This window comes from Asparagus officinalis, chromosome 3 (genome assembly GCF_001876935.1).
Source record: "Asparagus officinalis chromosome 3, Aspof.V1, whole genome shotgun sequence".
NCBI classification, from domain to species: Eukaryota; Viridiplantae; Streptophyta; class Magnoliopsida; order Asparagales; family Asparagaceae; genus Asparagus; species Asparagus officinalis.
In genome coordinates this window covers 6,847,933-6,874,972 of record NC_033796.1, presented here as the reverse complement: position 1 = coordinate 6,874,972, position 27,040 = coordinate 6,847,933, and the positions used below count along the sequence as shown (strand labels likewise).

General features: G+C 37.1%; 3 protein-coding genes across 4 annotated transcripts; all 3 read left to right on the top strand.

Moving 5' to 3' along the window:
* Window positions 460-1,356, top strand: LOC109834558 (uncharacterized mitochondrial protein AtMg00810-like). The gene has a single exon (XM_020402595.1). It carries the CDS (start codon window positions 460-462, stop codon window positions 1,354-1,356), a length of 897 nt encoding a protein of 298 aa, XP_020258184.1.
* LOC109832806 (chaperone protein dnaJ 1, mitochondrial) lies at window positions 1,854-14,324 on the top strand. 2 transcript variants are annotated; one of them, XM_020400238.1, is made up of 19 exons: window positions 1,854-2,019; window positions 2,102-2,186; window positions 2,830-2,919; window positions 3,023-3,114; window positions 4,464-4,547; window positions 4,667-4,705; window positions 4,947-5,057; window positions 5,137-5,178; window positions 5,295-5,382; window positions 6,148-6,212; window positions 6,352-6,414; window positions 6,500-6,572; window positions 8,253-8,344; window positions 9,527-9,598; window positions 9,718-9,774; window positions 11,763-11,811; window positions 11,897-11,966; window positions 12,991-13,080; window positions 13,707-14,324. In XM_020400238.1, the coding sequence occupies exons 1-19, from the start codon at window positions 1,963-1,965 to the stop codon at window positions 13,795-13,797; spliced, it is 1,410 nt and encodes a 469-aa protein (XP_020255827.1). In that variant the 5' UTR covers window positions 1,854-1,962; the 3' UTR covers window positions 13,798-14,324. The 2 variants fall into 2 exon arrangements, with proteins under 2 accessions (XP_020255827.1, XP_020255828.1); XM_020400239.1 differs by having other exon boundaries at window positions 13,670-14,324.
* LOC109834557 (purine permease 3-like) lies at window positions 14,600-21,151 on the top strand (the record flags this gene model as incomplete). The annotated part of the gene is made up of 3 exons (XM_020402594.1): window positions 14,600-14,935; window positions 19,633-20,022; window positions 20,783-21,151. Coding segments are annotated over 3 exons (1,068 nt in total), but the record flags the coding sequence as incomplete, so codon positions are not given.

Below are 27,040 nucleotides of genomic sequence, written 5' to 3'. Positions count from 1 at the left end.
TACAGCCAAGTAGAAGGCCTTGATTATAGGGAAACGTTCGCGCCAGTTGCCAAGCTCACTACAGTTCGAGTCTTGCTCAGTCTCGCAGCTCAACAAAATTGGCATCTTCACCAACTGGATGTGAATAATGCGTTTCTCAATGGAGACCTTCATGAAGATGTGTACATGCAACTTCCTCCGGGCTTCGAACGAAAGGGGGAGAATAAGGTCTGTAAGTTACACAAATCATTATACGGCTTGAAGCAAGCCTCTAGGCAATGGTTTTTGAAGCTCTCCTCAGCTCTCAAGTCAGCCGGTTTCAAGCAATCATGGTCCGATTATTCCATGTTCGTCTGAAGCCAGCAAGGTCTCTTCACAACTTTATTGGTTTATGTGGACGATGTAATTCTCGCAGGAAATGACTTAGATGATATTATGAGAACCAAAATTTTTTTATCAAGTCACTTCAAACTGAAGGACATGGGACAGTTGAAATACTTTCTTGGATTGGAAGTAGCGAGGTCCAAGCACGTCATTGCATTAAGTCAAAGAAAGTATGCATTGGAAATACTTGAAGACACAGGATTCCTTGGTGCAAAGCCTTCACGTTTTCCAGTTGAGCAAAATATAACCCTCACACAAGAAGATGGAAGATTGTTAGAAGATGCATCTCAATATCGAAGGCTTGTTGGACGCCTCATTTATCTTACAATCACAAGGCCGGACCTTGTGTATGCAGTCCATATACTCAGTCAGTTCATGGATAAACCAAGACAACCTCACTTAGATGCAGCCCACAAGGTGTTGAGATATCTCAAACAGACACCAGGTCAGGGTATTTTTCTACCTTCAAAAGGACCATTAGAATTAAGAGCATATTGTGATGCAGATTGGGCGCGCTGCAAAGACACTAGAAGGTCAACAACAGGTTACTGCATCTTCCTCGGACACGCTCCCATTTCATGGAAAACGAAGAAGCAGAGTACGGTCTCACGTTCGAGTGCAGAAGCCGAGTATCGCTCTATGGCCACTACTTCTTGTGAGATAACATGGTTACAATACATTTTAAAAGACTTGAATGTTAAACATTCACAACCAGTCAAGTTGTTCTGCGATAACAAAGCCACAATACACATAGCGTCTAATCCTGTGTTCCATGAAAGAACCAAGCATATAGAAATAGACTGCCATGTTGTAAGAGAGAAAGTGCAAAGAGGATTGATTCAAACAGAGCATATAAGAACCAAGGAGCAACCAACAGACATTTTCACAAAGCCCCTGAGTTCAAATCAGTTTTCATTGTTGCTGGACAAGTTAGGAGTGATCAATATCCACTCTAACTTGAGGGGGAGTATTGAAGGAAAGAATCTCGACTGATTAGTAATTGATTAGATGACATCCTGTAATTGTTGTCATTGAAACAACTTACTTAGAATAACTCCTAGATTAGTGGAGTTATTATGTGTAATCATGTATTTGCTGTCTTACCTAAAACTGCTCCTAGATTGGTGGATGATAAACTGTATATATGCTGTAAGACTTGGTATAATAAAAGTACAGAAAAATAATTCTCATCTCAAAAATCTTTCCAACGTTGTGTCCCAAACGTAAAAGAATCAGTAATCTATTGAATATTGGTCATCCTTGATCTTGTGCAGCTACATAGAGCACCGAAAAAATCTTAATTCTACGAATGGTGTTCGGTACATTGCTGAGAACCAAACAATTTAGGGGTTAAAAGTTTATCATTACACTGATTTGGGGGCAACCATAAAAATGCCTACAATATCATTACACTGATTAATGATTCTGCATTAACGGGTTTGGTTCTGAATCGTAGGTGTATCAAAACAAACCCGACCCGTTTATAGTCTTCCCCTGCGAGAACCAGGACGAGAAAGCACCGCTAGTTTTCACTGCACAGAATTCAGTCGCTGAGCAATGCGCCGGCGGTGAATCGGGTCTCTCTCCCGTACACCGCGAATGGGTAGATTCGGCTGGCTAGGGTTTTCGAGATCGCTGCTTCTGCAAACTACAAAGGTAGCCAAATTTCTTTCCTTAATCGATTATTTGTTCTTTTTTTTAATGACTATTTCCGCTTCTAATTCAATCTAATTAGCAGTCTCTTGGGTCATCTTCGGCCACGATTGATCGGAGGCACGAAGGATTGTTGCCATTTCTTAGAGCGATTTCTTACCAATCTCCAGGTAAGCTTTTCCCTCCTTAATTCGTCTGTACATATTTCATTATTTCGGTGGATTTATAAATTTATGAACTTTTCTTCTATTTTTCTGTTTTCCGATGATTGTTAAGTCTCAATATGGTATCAAAAATAAATTATCAATGCAATATGGGTATCTATTAAGGGGTCATTTCGTTGATACACAGGCTTAGTACTCATCCCAACAGAAGGGTTCTCTAATTTAGCTGCAGAAATTTTAGTGTCAAGTTTGTGTGAGTATAAACCTGGATATCAATGTTATTTTATGACCCCAAGATGCATGCAAAAGGGGGCAATTACAAAATTCTTGTCTTTGTTATCATGATATGCGAATTTAGCCAAAAGATCAGATGTCATTGGCAAGCGAGAGGATACAAAGTTCACTAATTAGCATAAGATATAAAAGAGATGAATACAACTTTGTTGCGAGTTAATAGGAGGAGGGAATTTTGAGGTGCAAATTCAAGAATATTTTTGACATTACAAGTGTCGCTAAATACAATCTGTTTGCTTTGCATCTACAATTTTCTCTACTTAGACATGCGCCATCATATTATATGTTTTACTACTACTCTCTTTAGGCGAATCTTGTGAATCTCATTAAGTATTCTGCTGCACTATCTTCTCAGTTTCATGCGGATGCAAAGGCCATAACGCCAGCAGAACTTATAATCAGTTCAGACACACATATTTTTCGATCCGATCTTTTCATGCTACGGGTACTTCTCTTTAATTACTTATTACACTGCTTCACATTTCCTACATTTAAAATCTTGTGAAGTCCGCATAAAGTTTCATATCTCTAATATTTGATTGATGCAGGGATATGTTGTATTATAGACCGAGACTACTATGAAATCCTCGGTGTTCCCAAAGGTGCTAGTCAAGATGATATCAAAAAAGCTTTTCATGCAGTAAGTATCTGTCATGGATTTTCTTTTCTTGCAAACCTAGAGTATTGTCAAGAGTAGGGGCTGTGTTGAATGGTAAACAGTTGTGTTGGGTATTGTTATGTGCGAGGTTTGAGTCTTGATATTCTTTGAAAGAAACTTAAAAATAAGTTGCAGATGCTTGTTGCCATAGAGCGCTGAAGCAGCTCACTGTTTTGTGTTGAAGCAACATGTCTGTTTATCATTTTGATAAGAAAGCGCCCAAGATTATGATTGTTTAGGTTGTTTCATAATATGTTACTTCTTATTGAATATTATTGAATAAAGTGGTGCATGGCACTTATAACTTGTTTTTTTAAAGAGAAAAATTATAATACAATTCTTCTACTTGTCTTTTTAGCTGCTGCAAATGATAAACCTTGAGGGCTTGACTGATCCTATTTAGTCTACAAGTAGACATGAGACTAAATTTTTATCAAATTGTTGTCTGATTGAATAAGGAGCTTAAACTAGAGATGTGAGACCAATACAAGTTCAATAGTTAAATGAAGATGGCCATGGACATTAAGAAAGGACAGAGAGAAATATAGATGTACGGAATACCGGTGCTTGCCTGCTTGGACATGAAGATAGACAAAAAACAGTGACTCAGAAATATGTGGTTGGCATTCCAGTGGATAATCAGTATCATCCACCATGTTCTCTTGTGTCCTAAAAGTAATTATGGATGAGGATGGCCGTGGTTTTAAAACACCAGCTCTGCACATTTGAAGTGAAAATTGTTCACATCGTATGATTTCTCATCCACATGTTCCTATGGGGATTAAGGTTGAACCTGACTGATAGATCAACCATTGGGATGTCTCATATACGTTTTTGAGCTGGCATTCTGGAACTTTCCCCACAACATCAGCTTATTTTTATTTTCTCTTATGTGCCTGTGCATGTTTAATACTATTATGTAGAATAGCTAGTTAATTGCACATTATCCATGTCATTGTTTCTGTTGTTAATTGTATAGTTTATTGATATTTGATATTGTGGCTAAAGTTCCAATTTTTTTATTATCTTATACTGTACTATCACTCCTATGTTGGTGTTGCTTGACCGTAGCATCTTTCATGAAGTTATAATTACTAATCAATTTGCTTAATTGCATCAAATTCAGATTTTTGTTTGCTGGTTTATTCTCCATTATTTCATCTTGCTCTAATGCCTTCATATTCATATATAACAAATATTGATGATGATTATTAGTTATCAGGGTTTGGCTTTAAGAATCCTTCCTCTACTATTTTGACATCTTTTTGCAGCAGAATTTCTTAGTACTTTTTTAATTCTGATTTCTTGATTGAGTAGTTGGTGAATTGCAGCTTGCAAAGAAATATCATCCAGATGCAAATAGAAATAGTCCTGCTTCTAAAAGAAAGTTCCAGGAGATAAGGGATGCATATGAGGTTAGTACTTTGTACAACAAGTTATCTAGTGAAGTTTTTTTCCCTTTCTTTTTATATATATTTCATCCTGTCACTAACTTTCTTCTTCTTACTTTATCTTCTGTGTAAGGTGAATCCAGACATTGAGCGATGCTGAAAAGAGAGCACATTATGACAGGGTATCTGTCTTTTGGATGCATATTGTGAAAAAAACATTTTTGTTTAGTTTGAGTAGAAAAGTATCCATCTTTATGCCTCATGCCGTCGAAAGTTCACGTCCCATATTGTATTACTACATTTTTCTTGTTTTGTTGAATCTCAATGAACTACATAAAAACTGATCGTTATACTATTAAGTCAGCCTATAGTATCAATGTACCATATCAACTGTTGTCACTTATTACTCTACTGTTGTAATAGGAATTCTTGAGAAAATCTGAGGAGTCGAGGTACCCTGATGAAGATGCCAATGGCTTTCGAAGAGCCTATGAAGATCCTTTCTCTGATACGTTCTATAAGATATTCTCTGAGGTGAATTTGGTGTTATCTTATGGTAGTAGTCCTTTCAGCATTTCTTTGGGGAGTTCCATAATTATTGATCTTGCTGTAGGTCTTTGAACATGATAGAGAAAGATATGCAGATGACCTACAGGTTAAGTTTTTATTTTCTCAGTCTTCAGGAGCTAATCATGCTGTCTGCCTCATCCTACTTGATGTTCAATAATCTGTGGTTCTGAACCTATCTACCGCTTTTTACATATTTTGTAGGTGAAATTAGATCTCACTTTCACTGAGGCTGCTAAAGGTTGCACAAAACATGTGTCTTTCAGAGCACAAGTTCCTTGTGATTCATGCTGTGAGTAAATACTTCTTCCGACTTAGTTTAAGAACATCTCTTTCTTCTTACTCACTTCAGATTGCTTTTTGATGATAAACTATTTAAGTTTCCTGGTTCCTAAAGTTTCCACATACATCATCCTTACATTTCTTTCATAGACATACATATTTTAAACTTTTGTTCATAATTTTCTCTTGCATTACTTATTTATGTATTCATTTGTTTAACATAGCTCGATCAATGAAAGAAGTTCTGGTTATGCTGTTCCTAGCAGTAGTGATAATAACAGGCTTAACAGCAAAAAACAACAATTAAAGAACCCTTTTTCTCTGTTTATCTTTATTAAGCTCTGTATCCTTTGTTAAAATATCAACTACCATATCCTTTTAATATTCCTATACCTTTTGTGTTGGCTTATGCTACTCCATGCAGCTTCCTCCATAGCTCCTCTATTATCCTTTTTTTTATTCCTCAGTCCATGTAATATCCTCTAAAGTCTCTTGGATTTGTATCAACCATCTCAAAAGGTAACCCCTCATTTTTATCTCAGTTGAAACTGGCTTTACCTTTTTATGTGTCCGCTCATCTCTTATCATATTTTGTAGGTGAAGCATGATTTAACTTACTTTAAGTAAACTCTTCTCTGCAACTTTACAGAATTTATGTTCATGTAATGTTATTTGTTATGAATTAAGCTATGTAATATGTTCATTTCATGTGCTAATCTTTTTTGTTTATGTTTTAAGCCAAACTTTTGTTTTTTTCTCTTTTACTGAGATACAGATGGAAGGGGTCACTCTGTCAATGCAAAGCCATCTATATGTCCTACATGTAAAGGCGTTGGAAAAGTGGGCATCCGTATCCTTATTCTTTTTATTTGTAATGTTTATAATTTCTGAAGTTGAACTGTAGAATGTCTTTACTTGTTAGAAATTATGAATTTTAATTTGCTGATTGACTGATTTGGTTGGATATCTCTTAATTCAGGTTACAATTTTTCCATTCACGACTACGTGTAGTTCTTGCAAAGGTCGAGGGAAAATAATTAAGGTTGATACCTAGCAGCTAAAGACGCATTATTTCATCTGATTTTCAGTTTACCTGAGTAGTAATAGTGCTATTCTTACGTATGTAGGATTATTGTTTGGCATGTAGAGGATCTGGGGTGGTTGATGGTGTAAAGAATGTCAGTGTTACCATTCCACCAGGTGACTTACAACAGTTTATGCAAGCTTACTTGAGTTCTATTTCCTGATTTTAGATCTATGTTTCTGTTGTGTTAGTAGTCATGCAGGTGAAAACAGTCACCTTATCTGTGTTAGTATTCCACCATGTGACTTACAACAGTTTTTATGCAAGCTTACTTGAGTTCTATTTACTGATTTTAGATCTATATTTCTGTTGTTTTAGTAGTCATGCAGGTGAAAACAGTCACCTTATCTGTGTTGTACCTATTTAATGTCATTATATTGGTAACAACTATTTTCTTGTGTATTAACATTATTTCTTAATGTCTTCTCGCACACTATTGTTATTGTTGTTGTTCTTTTTTAAATCAGCCTTCTTAAACATCCACCGATACTTGTTTTTTTTAACCTTAGGAGTTAGCTCTCAGTTGCAACAAGTAATATATTTTTTATTTATTACTATAGGTCTATGAAATAGGAATCAGATCCAGTTTTCTTCCTTTGGCTTTCTTATGCTCAGAGATAAATGTGTTTCTTAAGCTGAATCTTATCATCTCACATATTAATCTGATCCTAAGCCTGGGAGTTTGTTACTTGGTGGAATGAGCCTAAACTGTGAATAATTTCTATGTTTACTCAGCTGGCTCTTGGTCACTGAGGGTTTGTAGCCCTCGCTTTTTGGTAATTTTCTTGACATCAATTTGGTACATCTTGTTGAGGGTTGACACCACTTTGACGGTTTACTGTAAAAACTCTTATCTTGTGGAGATTTCTCTACTTTGAGCAATGCATCCTAGCACTTTATTTTGATGTGTAAACCTTAGTCTGTGGAAATGATGAGGTGACCATTCAACATGCTTTGCATGCTGTTACCACCTAGTTTTTTTTGTCTTCAATAAATGTCGGTGAATGACACTTGATATATATCATGGTGCTTTCTTCCTTTTCTTAAGATAATAACAAGTTAACAACCATTTATAGGTGATCTTTTCTTCTGTTGTATACATTCATGCATATACAGTCCCTAAAATGTTGTTGCAAGTATAAGATCTTCTTGTTCATCATTCTACTGTTTTAAGCTAAGTTGCATGGAAACGGGCACGGGTACTAGTACGGGTGCGGGTGCGGGTAGGGGACACAGTAAAATTGTAAAATGTAGGGTACGGGGACACGACTACATATATATATTGAATTAATAATGTACATGAGATATAATTTTCCCGCTTCATGTGTCATTAGAATTAAAATTCCGATTATATTTTTGAGTTTCTTTTATCATATTGATTATTGTGAATTGTAAATTACTAGACATCTAAATGACCATTAACTATATAGTTTTGAACTTAGGTATGGACTGAAACGAACCCGACCTGTATCTCATTAGTTTCAAAAGACGGATGTGAAGTGTAAGCTCTACGTCTAGGAAGTCTTTGACAAGTGTCGGATGTGAAGTGTAAGCTCTACGTCTAGGAAGTCTTTGACAAGTGTTTTAAATTAACACATATATCGTATAATTGAGTACATGTTGTAATAAATGCATGCATATATTCAAGAAGTGTCCAGAAGTTTGGGTATGGGAAAGTGTCGGGTACGTGTCCGGTACGGGTACGGCTTCATTATAGAAGTACCCGGGTAACATAGGTTTTAAGTTAGCATGAATTTTTTCTTATTCATGTCTAATTGTTCACTTACTTCATATAGGAGTCGATTCTGGTGATACGATTCAGGTTCAAAAGGCTGGGAATCAAGGGGGACATAGCGTCGGTCCAGGCAATTTGTATATTAAACTGCAGGTAGTACTTTCCCAATTTGTACATCTCAAGCATAGTCAAAATCGTAGGTTTTTTATTTAGCTTAGGGTGCCTACGAATTATTGGAAAGATTGAAGTGTCTGGATTTACGATTTGGTAATGAGGTAAATTTCATGGTGACCTGGCACCCGCACATGGCACCCCAACCCCAACATCCTCCCAGCTAGCTTTGCGAACTATCCATTTTGGATTTATGGTGACCCTATGCTCCAGTACATAATTTCTTTGGCTTGGATTTCAGCATTGAATTATAGGATTGAAGACAGTTTTGTATTAAAAAAAATCCTTAAAAGATTTTGGAATGTTATGGTCCACAGGACCACAGCTGACCCCAAATAGATAGGAAAAAGGTGTTGTGGTGGCAGGGAGTGTAGTCTGTAATGGAAGTCATGCACATTAATCTCAGATTTTTTTGGGTTAAATATGCTCTTTATGATGTTCTTGAACTTAGAATGGGTTTATATAAGAAGCACTGGTATTGACATGGAACATGAATGCAGCCCACTAAAGCCTCACTTTAGCTGAAATAAGCCATTGAGTGCTTCACTTTACCCAAAAGTTGTAAAATGCCTCTAATCCACTTACAGACATGAAATTTATCTTTGTACTCCTTTAGGAGCTCAAAAGTTCCGATTCAATCTGCTTCCCAATTTGGTTTATCATTTATGTGTTCCTTAAGGTCTATTCTCCAATGTACTACTCATGGTCTTAGTGACAACTGACAAATTTGTTGATTGCGAAAGAGTTCTGTGATTACAAAAGCTCCCACAAGTCTTCACAAATGTTAACTCTTAGTTATTTAACATTTTTTGTTTAAAAGCCGTTAAAATCATTTTCCCAAAAATTTTAATTCTTTGTACGACATTCTTTTATTAATTCTTAGTTATTTAATATTCTTAGTTATTTAATATTCATTGTTATTTCACTGTTTGGATTTGTAAGAAAGTTCTCTTTGCCTTCATAGGAGTTTTGGGTAGATTTATTATGTCTAACTAATATATGCTTAATAAAAAGTTCTGTACTTCATATTCATATTATTTTAAAATCTACAAAACATAAGGCGTTGGTACTTCTTTTGTTCTGTACTAACATGTTTATTGACTGAGTCTCATATGTTGTATTGTCCATCTGGTATGCATGATTTGTCTCCTTTTTGTCTTATAGGTAGAGAAGGACCCCATTTTCCAAAGAGACGGAGCTGATGTCTATATAGATGCTCGTATTAGCTTTACACAGGCAAGACTATTATGTCTCACGTGTTTATTATTGATATATTAGATAGTTTGTTGCATTATTGAAATGTTATCTTTGCATCCTCCTAATTCCAACCTTGCAACATCTCTTTATTATAACAGGCTATTCTTGGGGGTAACATTGAAGTACCAACCTTGTCCGGAATGACGCAAGTGAAGGTATAGAGTTTTGCTACCTTAAGCTTTCAGTTAAACTGAATCTTTCATAATTCATGTTTCTTGCTGTAATTTCACTTTCTATTTTGTTTTATTATGAAATATTAATGAGATGTTTTGATGAAAACAGATGCATAATCCATGAACATGCTCTCATTTTTTGGGCTGTGTTCACATGATAAAGATGTATATGCTTTCATTGCTATGTTGATGTTCTTTTTGTGCTATACACACATTATAAGTTTTTTGCTTAGTCCAACCAATGTAGAACACATGGTTGCTATAATTTTGGGGGAAAAAGGAATTTCTACAACATATGAGTTCACCGATACAAACTGCTTATAAAACATAGAAGAGTGACTTTTAGAGATAACAGAAAGCAATTGTTTGATTTATGCTCGTAAAGGAGTAAATTTTAGTGGGTTTGGGTAGATTGAGATATAAGTTGAACTTTCCGCTGTTACCTCAACTTAGACATGGCATTGTATTTGTGGAGAGGAACAGAAGGCCTCATATCCTAAACCAATTCAGCTATTGTTATGTTGGTGTTTCTTCATCTCTTGTAATCATATCGCTGATCCATATTTTATCTAGACCTTTACATAGTTTGGCAACGTTCTTTATGGTTTTGTGGTTCTGAGAGATTAAACTACAATTGCTGGTTAAGTGGTTTCTGTACCCAATGTTTGTCCTTCTAGGTTATGTGGAAACTGTTTTTCATGCCCATAGTTCCCTGGTCAGGAATTTGTAACCAACTCAGAGGTTCATGTCAGATGTCGAATATCAATCCTAACAACAAAAATGAAGCCTTTTTTTTAAAACCTCTGAGTTAGATTATATCAATTCTTTTCCTTCATTCAGGTCTCTTAAGGATCACCTCCTCCATTAGATTAACAACCATTTACCGCCACAATTTGTCCTTGATCTGTTAACTATTAATATTATCCTATTATTTCGTGGAATTGATGCACTTACTAATCATTGGCCTCTTATTCACAAACACAAGCCATCACAGCCATTTCTCCCTTATTATCTTTAAGAAGAAGTATCTTTAACTTAATGAAGCACACAGTTCCTCGTCCCATCTCTTAGTATGTTGCTGCTAATGTGTACCAACATTTTTGTTTCAGCTACCTAATTTTCTGGACCTTATGACCCGTAGTTGTGGCTGCTCGAATATTTGTATTGTGGTGTATCTTTATTGAATGGTTGCTGGACTAATTCTATTTGAGTCACTTCTGGTTATTCTTTCTTTTCTTTATCCGTATGTGAAATGGAACTTCTATTTTGCTGTCAAGCTGGTAGAAGTCAACCACCATTCTCTGGTAGATAGCTTTATTCAGTGCAGGTTCTTGTGTTCGCTAAACTTGAAACCAGAGCACTCTTCTAATTTATCTGCAAGTCATTTTGCCTCTCGCTATTGATCACCATGAACATCCATATCTTCCTTTGCATCTGGATCCTCTGACAGATCAAGCAGTTTTTTGCAATTATTTGTTTCTGTGCTTAAACTGAAAAACAATCTTTTATCAGAAACTTGCGATCTTTCTGGAATTACCTTCATGGCTTTTCTCTTGCTCCTAATGTAATATGTATATGCTCAATGATGAAATTACCGTTCTAGCTTAGAGTGTTTGAATCTGTCAGTGGACTGTATAGCATGGCTCATTTGAAGGAGAATAATCAATTCAGAGTGGCAAAGCAGGCTACAATTCTTCAGTCTTAAGGCGAGATGTTTTGGTAATTGGAACTGCATGGTAGATCCTTTTTAGGCAGGAACTTCTTAAGCAATCTTAGTCTACTCCCGTAAAATATGAAATTCTTCCACTAATGCGTCTGCTAAATTTCATAATGATCTTTCAAATATATGTCTATATTCCAAATTTGTAGCATGGGAACCACTCTGTAAGTTAGCTATTTCATTGGCTGGAAAGTAATAACTGTGCATCAAATGGCTTCTGGTAACCTTTATTATTTTTACAATTGCTCAGATACCGAAAGGAGTCCAGCCGGGGCAACTTTTGGTTTTACGGGGTAGAGGTATAGTCATATGGAGCGTGATATTTTTTGATAGTATCTTCTTATTCTTTTCTAGTCATGCTAAAAAAATGGTCTGCTCCATCAGGTTTACCAAAGCAAATTGGTTTCTTAGACCATGGTGACCAATATGTGCGGTTCCGTATACACTTTCCCTCGTAAGTTCTCCTTGAGTAGTCTTTTTTACCTCTTCAATTCACATTTTATTGCTTCTCTTTTGTTTCTAGCAGGATTTAGGACATTGAAGTTAAATATTGCTAATAATTATCTGTAGACATGATATAACATGTTAAATAGATTGGTATGCTTGAGATTACAGAAAGGGTATAAGCCATGGACACTTCTATTGGTAGGCCATATCCTCTTGGATCCCATGGAAACGGACATAACCTTTTCCTGTTGCCGCTGTCCGTGTGCTACTTAAGATTTTCCTCAGAGCCCCTGTATCATATTGAGTTGTGCCTGTTCAGAAGCGTCCAGTCTTTGCCTCTTTTATTCAAAGGTGTAAGGAAACACCTTTTCGATGGAAATGAGGAAAGGGGAGTCTAATCCACCCCCATGGTGGAATCATAACCTCCAAAAGTAAGGTTTATCTACTATTCCCTTTAAAGTGCAACTGTTGTTCTAGTGAAAGGAGAGGTTCTAGTGGCGAATCAGCACACTGTCGCCCTTAAGTCCCCACTTTTAAATGGGATGCTATTGCTTGCTTTGAAGATTTATTGTTTTAGTTAGTTGGTGCATGGTTCAGTTATAAAGGTAGGTACGTTGTAATTGTGTTTCCTATATAAAGATAGTTAAGACTGTATATAGCTTAGAGTTTCTCCATCCAAGACTAATAACTGGTTTGGTCATGTACCGCAAGCATCAGATTATTTCAATTACTGTACTCAGGAAACTGTAAATGGCCGCGTGTTGAAAATTGTAGATAAACATCAATGAGGAACTGCATTTGTCTCAAGTTTCAACTAGTTAGTTCATCGGGACTTCCCACTCCCTTGCATTTGACCCTCATTGTGACTGGTTCTTATTTGTTCCGTCAATTTTGGCATAAAAAGGCTTGGAGAAGATAAACAATAAACCTAATATTTTGCCTTATTCTTAATAAACTTGTAATGAAACATGACTGTTATACATCTTCACTTTTGACTCAGAACTAAACATTCATATGCTGTTTTTCTCCAGTTCGGTAAATGATCGCCAACGAGAATTGTTGGAGGAGTTTGCTAAGGAGGAAGAAATTCGAGAAAGTGCTGAAATTACCTATGGGAACTGGTGGGTTGTCAATAAATTCCTATTCTTCTGTCTTTAGACACGCGAAAATATTTTCCTTTATGTTGTTACTATTCTCTCTTTTTAACCTGATAATCATTTCTTTATTTCATGTTGTTCTAAATTTGGGTTTATTTATTATTCTGTGCAACTAACAAAACTTCTGGTATATTTCTTTATCTTTATTGAAAATATCTGCTCTCCTCTTTTATTAACCACATCATTAAATTTTTCAAAACATGCCAATGAACGTTGATAGGCTTTGGCATGTTGCAATATCATTCCTACTTATGTTCCTACGTAATCAACAAGTAGTAACATCTTGCAACTCTTACTGTTATCATTGTGATCCTATTATTTTTTAGTTTAACAAAACTTTACATCATGAAATTTTCATATCTCAATGAACATTGATAGTCTTTGGCATGTTGCAATATCATTTATACTAGTCTTCCATAGTAATAAACAAGTGGTAACATCTAGCATCTCTTATACTGTTATCATTGCGATCATACTGTTTATTTTAACCAAGCTTTTGTGAGTTCATATTTTTTCATTGAGAATATGATGGAGATATTGGAATGAACAACAGGCTTGATCAGCAGATGTGTACTGGTTGAAACTTACAGGTGGAGGCAAATAGGTGATTTATTGACCGCTCCATGGTTCATGCTCGGTGTTGGTTTCCTACTACTTATCCATTTTCTGCTAAGAGTTTGAGATATAATCTGATTCATCTGCAAGTGTGCGTTTACTCTGAAACTAAGATATAATGCAAGCATCAGTGCATCAAACGCTTCGGCACGAATGGAATCGTCCAGCTTTGCAGCACCAAGCATCTGTTTCAGCGAGCAATTTTTCTCGTTATGCATCAGTTACATTCCATAAGAGGAGATAATTTCTTTTTTTGGGAGACCAGGGGACCAGGAATATATTGAAGTCTGAAGGCGCCAAATTCTATTTCAGCGAATGACTGCTTCATAGCACATTAGTTAGGGTCCAGAATAAGGTGCAAACTTTTTATCGATAGGGCTGAGCACCACATTATCTGTAGCTGCTTTATTTAGTGCTTTCAATTCTGAGAACAGGTCTTTCTCCCTTCTGACCTGTTTATTTTGATCTGAGAATCTTCAAAACATGGGATGATTTTGATACAACATTGTAAATTTATAATCTGTACATCACTTGAACTTGAAATTGAATATTGCTATCCATACGAAAAATAAGACAAGGTGCTTCTCTTCGAACTACGGGATGATTTTTGATACGACGTTGTAAATTTTTATGGATATGGGTGATAAGGGAAGAAGATGCCAGCCATCTCCTCAGTATCAAGGGTAAGGATTGACGTTAGAATCAAGCAACACTAATGGTGGAGGCAAATCGCGAATCGAATGGACTTCGAATTTCCGAAACTTACCCAACCATAATCAATATATAAACCCACTTTAATCCCCAAACTTATCAAAATCATGGAGACGGAGCCCCAACAACCAAAACCGACCACCGACAAGTACCTTAAAGCTGTATCCAGACCGCCGGCTTCCCCGTAATACTCACCCCCTTACCCTTCTCCTACTTAGTCACCGGCCAAAATTCAAACCCTCACCTTCCCGCCAAATCAAGAACCCGCCGCTTAACCCTCCCACCATTACTCGCCACCGCCTTCGCGGGCGTCGTCCTCATCGGCCTCAGCGACTTCCTCTACACCTATGGCACGTCCTTCCTCCCTGTCTCCGCTCCCTCGCTTATAAACTCGACACAGCTCGGATTCACAGCAGTGTTCTCTTTCTTGATCGCGAGGCAGAGGTTTACGCCGTACTCAATCAATGCGGTGGTGTTGCTGATTGTCGGAGCGGTGATTCTCGGGATTTTCTGAAAAGGCTTGGAATTTTCTGAAAAGATGAGGGGTAAAGTGATTGTTTATTTGGGTAAACTTGATGACTTATAAGCAAAGATAAGCTGGTTATAAGCCTCAAAAGTTTGTGACTTATAAGCCGCTTGATTAGTTTCTAAACATGCTCATAATTATTATTGGTCATTTTACTTATGTATTTATAAAGTTTCATTGCTTTTACATTGACTACACCTGACCCCGATTTTTTAAAGATTAAAAAATAAAAATAAAATAAGAAATTGGCTAATGGGAGAACAAAAACCACATTGAGAGGCACATGTAGACAAATGGTGTTATGGTGTTTTCAGTCGCCAACTTATAGGCCCTTGCCGACAACAAGCGAATATCCCCCGTCACGCACCATTCAGTCGACTCGACACTTAGGACCGCCAAGGTCGACCTAGCCGACTCGCCGAATTGTCGTCTCGTGAAGTCGACTTGAATGGCGATACTTGTGTTGGTCCTCCCATCAAAGGCGACTAATTACGAATCCACTCAACCGGTTAATTAGCTAGTGTCTCGCTGTGTCGACTCAAAATATGTTACTTCTCGGCACCCTTTGATACAAGTCAAAAGGCAACTTCGACCTCGAACCCCCCCCCCCCACCCCCCCTTGTTAGGTCTTATGTTTATGAGCCTACTATCTAATCTGGTTTTGATGATTAACAAACAATTCCTAACATCGTTTGCCGAGTGTTTGTATTTACTTGTTAGGAATCCAACACAAAGATCCTCCGTTGGCGGTTGGATGAAATTGTGCGTTGACGATGATATTCAAAGGAGGTTGGTGGAATTGGATTGAAGCCATTTGTGCATTCAAGTCAAAGATTCACTATTTCGCTTCATCCTACCAAGTCGAGTTTATTGAAGATCTATTGCTTAGGTATAGTGTTTTTTGTTAGTGTAGATGTGTTTACTTTATGTGTTATGCTTAAAACTCAAATCATACACACACATACACACACAATATTTTTGATTTATCGCGTTTTCAGATTATAGACTTAATGACACGATATTATATCTTTTCTCAAGTCTATAAATCTATTGGAAAGTGTTTCAAAACTTGTTTCATCAAAATCAAGTATTTGATGATTTCGTATTCTAAACACTTTGCAAAATAGTAAGTTTTCCACGTTTGAAAAATGCAATTTGAGAAATTTGTTCTTTAACATATTTAGTTTCATGTGTATAAACATTTTCCCAAGTTTTGCTAATTTTAGAGTTAATTTGTTATTTTTAATTGAATTTAAAAAATCAGCTTTTCAGGTTTCATGCTGTTTTTGCAAAACAGATGAGTTTTCACAAATGAAAAATGTTATTCCAACACTTGTTTTGTTATTTTTAACTAATTTTACAAACCAGTTTTCTAAAATATTTAGTGTCTGAATATCTGGTTTTCGGTCAACTGACACAGTCTCATCATCGACCGAAAGCAAATCATCGGTCGACCGACAAGATGTCACCAGTCGACCGATCAGAGTGTTTCAGCATCTGAGTTTTTAGAATTATCAATCGACCGATCACATGCGATCATTCGACCGATGAGCATCCATCGGTCGACCGACACGGTATCATCAGTCGACCGATTTTTACTGTTTTGCCAGATCTGTTAACGGTCATATTATCAGTCGACCGATAACACGTCACTAGTCGACCGATCGGGGATTTTTGGCATAACGGCTAGTTTTGGATGATTCTTTTGAGAGGCTATAAATAGCCCTCAACACTTGTTCTTCCTATATGAGTTTTTACACGGTTTTAAAGAGTGTTTACACCAGTTTAATTCCAAGTTTTGGTGTGTTTATTTTGTGAAGAAAGTTTCACAAAAAGAAGAAGCTTGCAATTTTGGTTTTTGAGGAGTTCCACCTCAAACATCAATCTCTACATCTATTTGTCTTTTAGAGAAGTTTTTCTTACTCTTTCTTCTAGTTAATCTTATACTTTGATTCTCATATTTTTATGCTAGATTGACTTGAGTTTAATTTTGTTATTGTTCATTGTTTACACACACAACCATTTGTGCTTAAGTATTTCACATTTAGTATACTTGGGTTGTGGGAGTGTATCTTTGAGTGAGCTTCATTTTAGTTCTCATCTTGTTTAGAGAACTAATCTTGTTATTTGCACTTCATTGTTGAGAACACGTTGTAATACACGTTGTAATACACGTTGACACTTAGAGGAGTGGTTGGTAGTGACAGGATCAATTCCAAAAGGAGTGACTTAGTTGTAAAAGCCTAGGGAGAGGTAGTAATTCCAAACACTTGAGAAAGGTGACACGGGTAGACCAACACTTACAGGAGTGTCTTATGGGATTGACAACGTGTGAGTTGTAAAAGTTTTCGGTGAGCTTTTGGAAATCGAATTCTGTAGTATTTTGTTTTGATAGTGGAGAATCTTCTCGAGGTGAGGAGCAGAGACGTAGGTCGAGGGTTAACTGAACTCCGTGATCGTATTTGTTATTTGTGATTGCCTTGGCGTATTATTCTTGTGCTCATTATTTTCATATTGCCTTTTGGCTCTTGTTTATATCGCCCTTTGTATTATTCTATATCCTTGCACATATCATTTGTATACATTACATTGCTAGGATTTTGTTAGTATGTTTTAATTTGGCATCAATATCGGATTAGATTAGAAAATACCCCATTTTTTTATTTTTAGGGTACTTTCACCGCTGATAGCGTGTCGACATCACATTAAATGCTTGATAGGTGTCATCATTTCTCCATCCCCGACACTATTTATGATACATCGGACCACGTCGGCTTCATGCGCCGCCTATCCCATCTCATTAATAACGAAGTGACAACGCCCATCTTGTGATCACTCTACGACCGACACTTGTAAAGTCGACGCTGACTTAACCGCCAGCTCAGGCTCGGTCAAAAAGACTAGACTACCCCTCTTGCACGGCTATAAAAAGAAAAACTATTACAAATACAAGGGTAAGCAATTCCTTTGTTTTTTTCTCCATTCCACTGTACTTCAGAAATATTAATGTTCTTATTTTTCCACTTAAGTATATAGCTAACTTGATCGTCGGAGGAACAACGGGGAACTAGTCTCCGTCCTCTTACGAATTGTTACACGTGCAGGGATAAACAACCCAACTCCTAAATGAATATTCAAAAAAGTGAGTGGCCCTCGTATCAATCTAGTCCATATTACCTTCCCTTTGACCTACGTGATTTAGACCATCAACAAATGGATAATGGAAGAAGATGACAGGCGTGACTTCAGTTTCAAATCTCAAGGATAAGGACTGACATAATAATCAAGCAATTAGTGCGGAGGCACAAAAGATAGCGCCTATTGTTCCAAGGAAGAACATTTTCACCTGATAGTAGAGCAAATTACCAAGCTTCCGCGATTGTCGTGAAAATATCTGACGGTTCTGAATTATTGTACAAATGATACATCAAGAGGTGAACAATTCTTAGGTAGGGGCTGGTACTCAGCTTTTGGCCTGTGAATCCTTGTCTGGCCAAGAAATTTGCAAAATAGACCTATTTTGCTAAATATTTAGCAAAACAGACCGTTTTGCAAATTTTTCCTCGCCTGGCTAAGGTTCCCATTGTATTAAAAAAACAAAAAAAAACACCGATTGACTAAGTGAACCCGTTAGTTATGATGAAGATATGTTGATATATCATTAATATTATAATACGTGGGTCATGTCGGTTCAGGCCCATGAATTGGCCCACCGGGTTCAAGGTCGTGTTAGGTTTGCTCCAAGCCTGTGTGTGTCAGAGTAGGATGGCTCTATGATCATGGGTCTAGGACCGGACCCGGCCCAGCCCACAAGTCGCTCAGGGGCGGGTCGGGCTAAAATCAGCCCACGGCCCATGGGTCATGGGTCAACCCATGAGTTTTTCTTTTAATTTTTTCCTTTTTAAAATATATAAAACTTATATTTATATTTATAAAATTAGATTTCCTTTATTTTTTTCTCGAATTGCGTAAAGACAAAAGAAATAAAACCTGCACACCACCTAGCAACTCCTTCATATTCTATTCTAATTTCTCTACATATAGTGCCAAAAAAAAGTTCTAACAAAACCAGAACTCTAACCTGGAACAAAACACCACATCCAAACAGTAACAACACTTAACAAGTACATATCAATCCTCAACAAGCATTCCTTTAAAAAAAAACGAAATAAAGAACCTGATTTTGGAGGATCTTCAGCGATTACCCCAATAAATCCAACTCTCGAACAATACCCACTCCCCCTCCCTAACTTTCTATCCTGTTTCCAGAACCATTCATCACAATACCTTCACCATTTCCTTGCATCTCTCAACGACAACACTTATCCCTACCTCCAACATCCGCATCCGAGACCGAACCCGCTCTCCCCCTCGCATCATAAACGCACATCACCCCAGACTCCTCTTTTGTCCTAACATTCCCTCTGACAACTTAACACACCAAAAATCCATATCCACACACACATATATACCCCCCCCTTGGTGCCCCCCACAAAAACCCAAGCAAATTAAGCATACACGAACGCATCAAACACGGCCCAAATTAAGGCATCGAGAAATCATGGAAATCGAGTCCCAGCAACCGAAAAAACCCACTAACAAGTTCCTAACTCGCTCCCTCATCATCCTCAACTTCACCCTGCTCACCCTCGGCGCCACCGCCACTCCCCTCCTCCTCCGTCTCTACTTCCTCGCTTCTGATCTCGACCCAGCTCGGTTTCACCGCGCTGTTCGCGTTCTTGGTCGTGAGGCAGAAGTTCACGGCGTTCTCGATCAACGCGGTGGCGTTGCTGAGCTTCGGAGCGCTGGTGCTGGGGATCCAAGCCAAGGGGGACCGGCCGAGGGGGGTGAGTAGGGGGCAGTACTACCTGGGCTTTGTTATGATGCTCGGCACGGCGGCGCTTTATGGGCTGGTGTTGCCGTTGGTGGAGTTGGTGTATAGGAAGGTGAAGGGGACGGTGACGTTTACGTTGGTGATGGAGATGCAGTTTGTTATGGGTCTGTTCGCTACTTTGTTCTGTGTTGTGGGGATGATCGTGAACAAGGATTTTCAGGTGGTAGCTAGCCCCGTTCTGAACTCTACGATCTCTTGTTGTTTAGATTGAAATTTTCGTAGTAAATTAATATATTTAATTGAAAATTTTAACGAGATCCTCTTCAATATTAAAAAAATATGAAGAAATGACTACAATAATTTAAACCTCCTATTATTTAATATACGGCGGCTACATGAGATTCTGATTCATTCTAAATATAATACTCGTATTAATGTATTCATAAATTGTACTCTATCCTATCTTACATTCAACTAAAGAAATGACAACCGTGTGTTAGCAACATCGACATTGAAAATTGTGATCTCTTGAAGATCACGAGGGATTCAAGTAAGAAATCCTCAAGGGGTCCTGTGCATAATCCCTCCAAGATCATGTGGGGTTTTTTTTATTTAATGAGGCATTTTTTTAAAAGGAATTGTGGGTTTGATTTTTGACACTAATTAAAATAGTTAAAGGGGGATTATCTCTAGAACAACAAAACTTAAGGAGGTTTTATGAAATTTACCTTCATTTTTTTGTGCATATTTGAAATTTGCTCCTCCTAGGAACAGAAAAGGTATTACATGAGCTTTACCTTCATTTTTTTGTGCATATTTGAAATTTGCTCCTCCTAGGAACAGAAAAGGTATTACATGAGCTGGGGAGTAAAATTAAAAAAAAAAAACTGAAAAAAAATCTTCTGCTGAACTGCACTGTAAATAGTCCACAAAAAAGTTCATAATAGGTTTTGGTTTCTTTGCAATATTGAATTATATAGGCCATCCAACAAGAAGCCAAGAACTTCAAATCAGGAGAAACAAGCTACTATATGGTGCTCATTTGGTCCGCAATCTTTTCTCAGTTCTTCTACCTCGGCATCATCGGTGTCATCCATTACACCTCCGCCCTCCTCTCCGGGATAATCCTCGCCGTTCTCGTCCCTGTCATTGAGATCTTGGCCGTGATTTTCTTCAATGAATCCTTCAATGGAGGGAAGGGTGTTGCTCTTGCACTTTCAATTTGGGGGTTTGTTTCTTATTTCTACGGAGAGTACAAAGTGATGAAGAAACATAAAGCTCTTGCAGTTGAACCTAGCGTCGACTCAAATAGCTCGACTTGAATTTAGTCCAAGTCCTCTCTCACTATAAACAAGTGCTCATCATTTTTTTTGGTGTAATATATTTCCCCTTTGAATAATTTTTTTCTTATGTATTTATTTACCTAAGTATATACGATATGCCAATTTATTTTGCAAAATTAGCTGCCAAATACTCTGCTTGACTGATACGATATGACCTCATCACTTTTCTATCTTTTTATCTTGGAGCAAAATGAGTTGTCTCAATATATCCATTTTTTCTTTAAATAATATGAGAAATATGAAGAACCTTGGTATCAAGTTTCTCCATTGAACTTGATAATTAAGTGACGTGGACAGATCTTATCCCTACATCACGCCTTGAAAATAGAGCCTCAATCACTTTTCACCTACTCCAAAATAGAGGCTCTACTTTGGAGGAGTGATATAGGGGTCAAATTTATCCACCTCACTACCAAGTTCAATGAAAGAACTTGGTACCAAGGTTCTTCATATTTCTCATATATATATATATATATATAGTTGTATTGTGATATATCAAGGATCTTCTCTAATTTGTTTTTCTCGTGACGTTTTTTCTTCAATCTTATTTTCTCGTTTTATATTGTGGATCATGGTAATAGTTTTTTTTCTTTCTCTTTCTTTTTCTAATTTAATACGTTTCTCGGATGAGCTGAGGAATCCGCCAGCTGCCTATTAAGTTAAAACGAGCTAAGCATATCCAATCATCGAACTTATCTTCTTCTCATTGCAATTTGTATGATCAAAATTAAAGAACAAAAAGATAATAGGCTCGTAAACATAAGACCTAACAAAAGGGTAACTTGATAAATAAAGAAAATTGAAAAGGTGTATACTGACAAGACAATTAATGCACCAAGAAAACAATTCAAAATAGTATATAAAAAATAGAATTACGTCTCACACGTAAGATAGCATATATAGTTCTTAAGGGACAGTAAAGATCATATAAAGGTTGTGGGTTGAAAGTGAGAAGAATAAGTGAAGTACACGAATAGTAACATGAACTAGCAAAATGCGAGTGTAAAAACCGGTAACGGCTAAAGAGCTAGATAAGACATTGAATAGTTCAGTTTGTATCAGTGGTCAATATCAAATTAGGTGACCAGGTCAACTATGCAAGAAACGTCTCCTGGAAAACTAAAAAACATTATTTTTCGGGTTAATTGCATTTACCCTAAGGTGTAGTGTAATTACGCGGGTGACCTTGAAGTTTGCATATCTATAGGTGAACCTGAGATTGTTGATTGTAATTACACGAGTGAGCCTAGATTCTGTTGACAAGTAAACAATTTTTTTAATTTTTTTATGATCTGGAGTTCTTGTTTGATGTCAATAAGCATTAGAGTTAGGGTTGGGGTTTTGGGTAGGGTTTGGAGTAGCCATGAGGGTTGGGTTCGGAATAGAGTTATAGCAATGATTACTCACATTGTTATAACCCTAATCTAAAATCTAGTAGTTAGCAATTGTTGTTATAAACTTATAATATTAACCATAACCTAATCATAGGCGTAACCCTAACTCTAATCCTAATTAGCAGACAAAAAGAAGTCCAAATCAGCTAAAGATAAATAGTGTTAACTCACCGACGGATTCTAGGGTCACTTATGTAACTACAATCAGCGATTTGAGGGTTGCTTGTATAGATACCCATATTTCAAGGTCACCGGTGTAATTACACAATACTTTAGGGTGCCAAAACGTAACCAATTAATTCTTATTTTTCACCGTATGCTACATAGATATAAGGTGTCACTAAACAAAAATACATGGATATAAGGTTACAAGCTTGATATAAATATCAAACAGTACCGAGCAAACTTAGGCCTGTCCATCCGGGCCGGGTAAAACTGGAGCCCGGACCCGGACCCGGGTACCCATGGCCGGGCCCGCTTGGGCCCGACCGGATTTTTTTTATTTTTTTATTTTTTTATTAATTTTTTTAAATTTTATTTAAATTTTAAATTATAAAAAAAAGACAAGAAAAATTAATAAAAAATAATAATTTTATTAATCACTTAAAATGACATATATTACAAATAAAAAAATGATAAAAACAAATTCTTTACTAATAATTAATAAATCATTTACAAATTATAAGTACAAATTTATTTTGGAATTCATCGCATCACAATAGATAAGTACATCTCAACTAGGTTGGCACCTACTCACCTATATCACTATCATTTGCAACTATTTCCAAAATAATTCTTTATAAATTTTAAGCTAAGATATAAAAATTACAATTTATTCTTTATATCTATCTGCTAGTCTCAATTTTTCAAATTTATCTTCAATTCCAGCCATCCGATCGATGCCTTGCGTTCGCTTCTCGTACCTCCACTAATCTTGTAAGCACATCACCGCTTGTACAGTATACGGATCTAAGCATGTCCTGTGGTCGTCGATCAAACGTCCTGCTGTGCTGAAGGCGGATTCCGAAGCTACCGTCGAAACCTGCACTGTTAGTAAATCACGAACCATGGTGGAAAGTATAGGATATGAAACTGATCCATATACTTTCCACCATTGCAAAATATCTAAAGCATTTCCTTGACATCTAACTAAAGAAGCAGAAAAATATTCATCTATTTCAGAAACCTCCGATGATGACGATCCAAGTCCAGATCCACCAGTTAGCTCGGCTACCATTGCATACCTATCAAAACTTACACTTTTACCTCGGGCTCGGGATGAGCTCGAAGAAACCGAAGCTGCAGACTGTTGTGCAGCTACACCATGTCTAGCTGCATACTCATCATATAAAGTTTGAAAATAATTTCTAATAAGTAAATGATGAGTAGTAGCATTCAGGGTGGTTCCATCATCTAAGTCTATAACCTGTCCACCATACAATGACTGTAACAAACTTCGAAGGCCAATATCCTTCAAGCATGGATCAATAAGAACCCTCAAACCAAAAATATGAGGAATAGGCCTAAAATACTTATTAAATTTGCTCTCCATTTCAAAAACCATAGGTCCAAAAGTAGCATCCAAACGATATTTATCAAAAAAATTTTGAATATTTAAAATTTGTAAAGCAGCTAAAGTAATGGTTGGATAATAACAGCCAGATAATAACATGGTAGCATCATAAAAAACTTGTAACATTTCATTTAAATTACATATAACTGTCCATTCATCTTCAGTTATTCCATAAGTGCTACCAGAACTAGAACTAGAAGCATAATAGTTTATAAAATCAGTTATAATGTCTTTATATTCTATTGCTACACTTAACATTGCATATGTGGAATTCCACCTATGGTCAACATCTTTTGGAATTAGTCTAGGCTTTACATTTTTTCTTTTACAAAATTGTTTTCATATTTTAAGTCTTTGTTCAGAAGCATTATGCATGTAAGCAACTGTTCTAACCTTTTCTATCATGGGTTTAATTTCAGTAAATGCACTTTGAACAATTAAATTTAAAATATGACAGATACACCTAATATGAAAAAGATCACCATGACATGACAATGACAGAGTTGATCAAGATAAAATCAACAGCTACATTGTTATTACTTGTATTATCTAGTGAAAGAGAAAATATTCTTTCTGAAATTTCTAATTTCATAAGTTCTTCAATTATTAAATTTGCAACATTAATACCAGTATGTTTTAAACATTTGCCATTTTTCATCAATCCAGTGTGCTGTGATACATAAATATCCAGTTTGTGCTCTAGATGTCCAAATATCAGAAGTTAAAGAAAAATTACAGTTTAAAATTTTAAAATAAGAAATTATTTTTCCTTGTTCTTCCTGATAATATTTTAAAATATCACGTTGACAGGTTTGACGAGAAGTTTTTTTAAATGCAGGATAAAAACCATATCTAAACATATCTTCAAATTCATCATCTTCTACTAATTTAAAAGGAAGGTTTTTAAGAATGATAAACATGATTACGCATTTCCTGGTTCTAGCAGCGTCATAGTTCCAACTACCGAGACTACCAGAAGAGGAGGATTGAGAAATCATAGATTGTCGGATATCACCTTGAGGAGGCTGGCCTTTGTTGTGTTTATCTAAATGGCGTTTGAGATGGTTGGTGCCGCTCTTATGATGAGCTTGAAAAATCTTGCCGCACAACGCACACTTAGCCTTCTGGGTGAGGATCCTACCGTGTTCATCCTTGGTGACATCGATCTGTAGGCATCGAAAGTTGCCTATAGGTCTCCACGAACAACTCAGTGTTAAGGAACGACAAATGAACGTCACTATCTGGTTCACAGGAGTTCGATTGACGTCGGTGAACGCCTGAAGTGAATCGACGAACTACGTGAGCTGACAGAATTTCGGAATAACGAAGGCACAGGCTAATCGAGAGCCCCGCGATGTTTATAAAAAGAACAACGCCTTTCGTGTCTCATTCGTTCTATGGATAATCCAACCATCGGGGCTGATAGAACTCTTCGTCAGAATTCCAACGCAATTCGAATCACTAAAATCAAAATTTTACTATTTTTGGAGTTGATTTACCATGCCCAATTGATTTTACAAAATCGTGTATGTCAGCAGTTTTTCAGAAACTGTAAATTTATGTTCAAATATTTATTTCTCTCAACTGGGAAAAGGTTTTTCAGAAATTCTTTCTCTGACATGTTATTCTACATGTCTAGAACATTTCCACAAAATTAATTTTACAAAACAGCTACGCACTGCTACAGTAACTCCGGTCGACCGGACATGTCTCTGGACGCGGTTACTTACAGCGGAGTGTCTCGGATTTTTAGAGACACCCCAGGGGTGTCCTAGATTTTTGGGGACACCCCAGGGGCATCCTAGATTTTTGGGGACGCCCCAGAGGCGTCCTAGATTTTTTGGGGACACCCCAGGGGCGTCCTAGATTTTTAGGGACACCCCAGGGGCGTCCTAGATTTTTGGGGACACCCCAATCACTCAAATCCAAGTTCGGACGAAGAATTTATGACGAAAACAATCAAACATATGCAACGGAGCGTCTCAGGCTGAACTGGGACACCCGGGGTGTCTCGGGAAAGTCGAAACACCCCAGGGGTGTCGCAACGCCCTATGTGCCCTCATGCCTATAAATAGGAACCTTAGGCCTCACTTTTGGAGGATCTGGATTTTTGGAGAATTGGCGAAGCCCTGCTGGAGTGAAGAGTGATCGAGCACTTCAACACAAGAGAGAGTTCTTCATCAGATCTACATCACCCGCATCCGTTCCTTAGCATTACCCCTCGTCGGTAATCCTAAGAAGAGCAAATATCTCGCTTTATCCGAGATAGGCGCTTCAAGTTTCTAGATCTCCTCGCGGATCGACGAAGCTCTGCCCGATTTTTCTGGATCAGATCTGATTGCCAGGTAGTCCACGGATATCGACGTCCCCGTCACAGGCTAAAGACTCACGCAAGCAAGAGACGATAAACGGATCTTGTGTTTATTTTCAAGAAAGTTATAATTTTTATTTTCGTTATTTGAATTCATTTGTAACGTTTGAAGTTTTAATGAAATCAATGATGAAGGCAACTTTTGACGAAAACAAGCTGGCGATCACAGTGGGAGCCAACGGCCTCGCTGCCGAGGCCGTCGTGACACAACCGGCATTCAAGATCCGGGTGAACGAAGAGATCGAATACGAGTTCGATCAACAAAAGTTTGAAGATGATTAATTTATTTTTCTCGATATTTATTAGATTGTAGCAGATTCAGAATTAAATTTGGATATCATGCCTCCTCGAAAGTATATGTCTGGACATGATAAGCGGATAAAAAAACAAAAAGTTGAAGAATTCAATCGATCTCAAGCGGGAGCACTTGAAAATTTTATTACTTGTAGTAGAAATATATATTCTAATTCAGTTCAAGATTCGGTGAATGTTGAAAATGAGCAACCTGAAAATCAAGAAAGCGAGGATTTGGTTAATGAAAATTTGAATGAGAAGGG

What these genes read in the sequence shown, in the direction of transcription:
- LOC109834558 (XM_020402595.1), top strand. Translation starts at nt 460, where the DNA reads ATGGGACAGTTGAAATACTTTCTTGGATTGGAAGTAGCGAGGTCCAAG.
- LOC109832806 (XM_020400238.1), top strand. Translation starts at nt 1,963, where the DNA reads ATGGGTAGATTCGGCTGGCTAGGGTTTTCGAGATCGCTGCTTCTGCAA. An exon ending in AGATAAGGGATGCATATGAG is followed by an intron (nt 4,548 to 4,666) that starts GTTAGTACTTTG and finishes AGGTGAATCCAG; the next exon opens with ACATTGAGCGATGCTGAAAA. An exon ending in TTTGGTTTTACGGGGTAGAG is followed by an intron (nt 11,812 to 11,896) that starts GTATAGTCATAT and finishes CTGCTCCATCAG; the next exon opens with GTTTACCAAAGCAAATTGGT.